The 4,608-nt window shown below is 41.1% G+C and overlaps 1 protein-coding gene across 5 annotated transcripts in view; it reads right to left on the bottom strand.

Annotated features, from left to right (window-relative positions):
- Positions 1 to 362: 362 nt before the first annotated feature.
- Positions 363 to 4,608, bottom strand: part of LOC143035030 (protein rolling stone-like) — a 63,730-nt gene continuing 59,484 nt past the window's right edge. For 4 of the 5 annotated variants that reach the window (XM_076201442.1, XM_076201441.1, XM_076201440.1 and 1 more), the window contains exon 7: positions 363 to 2,595. In XM_076201442.1, coding sequence (XP_076057557.1) covers positions 2,434 to 2,595 — 162 coding nt within the window. In that variant the 3' untranslated portion in view covers positions 363 to 2,433. Of the gene's footprint in view, positions 2,620 to 4,608 lie in introns of all 5 variants that reach the window. The other variant, XM_076201444.1, reaches the window with a different exon arrangement.

The following is a 4,608-nucleotide window of genomic DNA, read 5'->3' as shown; positions in this document are numbered from 1 at the left end:
TTTGTGTCCCCCCCCACCCTCTTTAAATCCCTTGAAAATATTCTCATCACTTTCTACTGTATTGCTCCTCTATATACTTCTAATCTTTACATTCTTATTAGACATTTCGTCGTCTTCCAGTTGGGCTTGCGGTCGTTTGTTTACTTTTCGGCGGTCTGCTTGGGCCAAGTCCTCTACTTCCTCATTTCCTTCCATTTCCCCAGCAATCCCTCCCCTTCTCCTCTTTCCTTACTTTCCCACTACCCCACGAGCAATTTCCCCCCACCCTGTAAATACAAAAAGGCACTTCTCTTTGCGTTGGGATCCACAATCGGCACTTTTCTTCAGAACGTTCTTCAAGCCGTCCATTCGTTGAAGTGTGTGTGTGTGTGTGTGTGTGTGTGTGTGTGTGTGTGTGTGTGTATGTGAATACACTAGTATATTTGTAACAAGAGATAGATATTATACAGTATATGGTGTCATTCTATTGTTCATTTTTCATGATGCATTGCGACATATTTCACGTTTGTTGCATTCTGGGCGGGTCGACTATTTACGCTGAGATGATTGAGGCTGATCCAGAAGTGATCTGACAAACGGCAATTAATAAGATCTACCTTAGCTGCACACACAGAAGCTATTTGAAAAGAGTTCACGGTTTTCCATCGTGATCAAATCCCGCGTCACGAGTGGTTCCACTGGTGTAATATCGTTCCCTGTAAACTACCACCATGTGCCTCTGAAAAACACACATACATAAACGATAGTGTAAAAAGACAGTTTTTGTCCATAAGTCGACTTACGCAACCTGACCCTCACACTCTCGTATGCATACGACACTTACCATATATTTAGACACAAACACTGAAGAAAGCTTTACACGTAATGCGAACCACACTTGACGGGGCACACACATGGGAGCTGAAGTGACACAAACTAATGTTTCGAAATGCAAAACTATTTACTTCCACTGCAGCAGAATTAACAGAACAATCATGGACACTCGTCTTAGAATAAATAACACGAACATCCCAGTATAGGAACACACCAATGTGCTGGCTAGCATACTGGACAGTAGCCTGATCTGGACTCCGCACTTTCGCATACTGAGCGTGAGGGTTAAGGCTGCGCTAGATAGGTTGTAGTGTTTCAAATCCACAACACTACCCACCAAACGTCGACTATACCTAACGCTGGTCAGATCAATACTGTGCCAACTTCCGTGATTGAGTCAGATGACATGCCTCACAAACAGCTACTCTCATCAGAAGGTTCAGAACGTTGCCCTCCGTTTCACCATGGGCTCTAAATGGAGCAACTTCAGAACTTCTGAGTCACTTCACCACGCTGCAAACATCAGACCACTCATCCGTCACAAACGCACACTGTTGTCTAGACATCTTGAAAGTTCACACCAAACACGAACATCTCATACGACACATAACACCCAGACATCACCGCGCAGAATACTCGTCTTCTGTGCCCTTTTCCTTCAACCCTCTGCACACGTTAATTCATGTATTATTGTATAATTTTACTAATCGTAATTGACCTAGGATGAGTGTAGATAATGTGCTGCTGCTTTCCTCCAAGTACCGCAACACAGTTCTTCTACTGCTTGCGGAGGAGTGTGCCTGAGGAAAGAGGGTTAGTTTGCGACGCTTATACTCTATTGAAAATTAGCATACTGGCAACTAGTTAAGGCTTGATGACGAATAAAGTCATCGAAGATGTCCGGGTATTTTGTTTTGGGTTTCTGGAATGAAAACTAATTTGACGGAAAATTTGCGGAGGATCTCATCGAATGCGGGAGTAACGGCTCATGTTAAGAAATAAATAGTAACATATACACTCACATTTTTATTTACGGTCCAACAGTAAAGAAGCTAACTTGGAACCATTTTGCATTTACCATCAGTGATGTAATTAACTTTGATAATCATGTGTTGCCATTTTAAAATATGACATCAATTATTTGAGCCTATTTTCCCAAAGAAAACAAATATAAACTAGCCTACATAGTATTATTTTCTAAAATTTCCGATTCATACTAATAAACACCTTAATTTGTTGCAGTGGTTAAATGGCAGTGCTGTTTTTTTAACGGTTGAATCACATCCCACTGTATAGTCTAGAACTGGTCATCATTCAAGAACAAAGACTGATGACAGAAAGAAAGCTTGCCTATAAATTTGCCTCGTTTTGCCCCTTTTCCTTCACAGAAGTAAAAAATCAGGCTCGCATTTCCTGACTTACTACTGCGTTATTTTCTGTAACTTGATATTTCACCATTACTCGTTAATACCTGACTACTTTCCCACCCAAAGAATCCTGTGTTCTCAGGAGTCAGCTTATCCCTGCACCGACCAGCATGTTAGCCGATAGCTAGCCTGCCAACTTAAAACGGTATGACTGCCAATGCGACGCTTGCTTTTGACTTGCCCATGCGTTGTATTAGACAGGATGTGACATATGAGGCCGTATGCTGTCCCGACTTGAATCCCTTGGGATGATACCGTCCATGGTTCCCTCGTGGTCGAGATGGAGAGGCGTGGTTCTCCTCAGGTAGCACCGCCACAGGGCCAGCCGTAGATAGTACAGAAGCCACACCACGCTCTGCAGAATCAGATGTCTTGGTCACTGTTTGAGGAGATGACTGATAACTAAAATAGATAACTTAATTAAAAAAATACAAATCTTCATCTGATTAGACAAACAATGCTCTTCCTGATACAAACACGGCAAATCTGCAGATGAAAAATAAACCCTAAAATGTTTCCAAACGTGAATGAAAACACATTGGATTTCGTCGTCGATAATTCACAAGCGTTTCTATTTTTGAGGATTGTATCGCGCCAATATTAAAACTCATACTAGGGTTGTGAATGCTAAGTGAATACTTAGTGGATACATACTAAGTGAATCCATGATTCACTTTGCAGATGGATATGGGAACGTGGTATCATTAAACTGTGTTATGTCAAAAGGTTTGTATTGTATAAAGGAGTTTGAAAAGAATGCTTCACTTCTATGGGGAAGAGTGGAGTGGGATACTGTTGTTAATTTTCCTGGAATATAATAAAATATATCGTCCTAGTCGTGGGGTGTTAATCACACCCATGCAGGAGCTGAAGGCTGCATTTGGTTAAATTTGTACTGGCTACTGGCAAGGACTGAAAAGGATTGGACTTTGTTATACTGAAATTTTGATTCAAGTTGCTCTTCCAGAGATTCATTTGACTGGGTTCACGTTTGGTGAGGGGGTTTCCACATGGAGATAAATTTTTATTTTAAAGATATATTTGAAACTAGGGATAGGTAGAACAAAATTGAGATGGACTGGGCATGTGGCGCGTATGGAGGACCATAGAATTCCAAAACGAGTTATGATGGGTAGAATGCCTGGAAGAAGACCCAGAGGGAGACCTCGAATGAGATGGATAGATGGAGTGGATACGGAGATGGACAGAAGAGGAATAAATAAAATAACCTGGATGGAAGCAGCACAGACCGAAGGGTATGGAGAGGATTGCTGTTGGCGGACCAGAATCTACACGAGGTTCAAGATCCAACGGAGTGAGTGAGTGAGTGAGTGAGTGAGGGATAGTCCAATGCTTAGTTCTTAGTTCTTGGAGTTTTGTTGCCACCTTCCTTCAAGGACTTGAGTATCCTTCTCAAACAGGTCTAGCTCGCTTATTTTCGATGACTTGATACCATGCACGGTCTTATATCAGTTCATACTCATCATTAAAAAAGAATCTTGATCAGGTCCTCTCAAACAGAAATAATTTTAGTGTTTTAATAGATTTTTCACTTTTTTGTTTCTTAAGTCAGCATACAATTTGGATTTACATTTTTTAAATATTTCAGACAGTTATGTTAAATAGTGTTAGACCTAGTATACTCCCTTGTAACACTCCTTATATATAGTCACAGTTACGTGTCCATTTGTCAGTTAAATTTTAAACTGTTTTGATGCATTTCCATTGATACCTATAGATTACCTTCCTGTAAAATATCATGATCCACAGTATCAAATGCTGTGCTGAGATCAAGCGTAATCAGTATTCCATACTTTCCACTGTACAATTTTTACGAAATCATGCATCATTGAGCGTAGACTTATTTCTCTTGAATTATTTTTTTTCTTCTATGATGACTGATTTTTCGATCTACTCTCATTATCTTTCGGGTATGGTATAATTGTTTCCATGTACTCTTGTTTCTATGATTTTTGACAGGTACAAAATGCATTGTCTCTCATCGTTGGCACCGGAGAAACAGCCATTGTTATTGTTGGGGGTATCACTTTTTTTTTGGGGGGGGGGGGAGGTTACTACATGGCTGGACAGGGTGGATGCTAGAGGGCTTTGATGGATCTGGGAGGGGCATTGTTCCCTCTTTTCACATTATGGTTGGGTTGTTCCATTATTGTGGATCTTAAAAAAGGCTGCTCAGTCATGCAAACGGGTGACTATATTGCTACCTTGTCCCAGGATATAGCGACCACTGGGATCACAGCATCAAGGTGTAGATTATGAAAGGTTTGCACAAGATCACCTTCTCCCCCACCCCCCCTCACTGTCACACACTATCACCGCGGGACTTTTATCGAGTTAGTAAAAGGGG

The sequence above is a fragment of the Oratosquilla oratoria genome, chromosome 18, assembly GCF_046742065.1.
Source record: "Oratosquilla oratoria isolate Oo_2021 chromosome 18, ASM4674206v1, whole genome shotgun sequence".
In the NCBI taxonomy this organism is placed as follows: Eukaryota; Metazoa; Arthropoda; class Malacostraca; order Stomatopoda; family Squillidae; genus Oratosquilla; species Oratosquilla oratoria.
The sequence above is the reverse complement of the archived record's forward strand: the minus strand, read 5'-3'. Positions and strand labels throughout refer to the sequence as shown.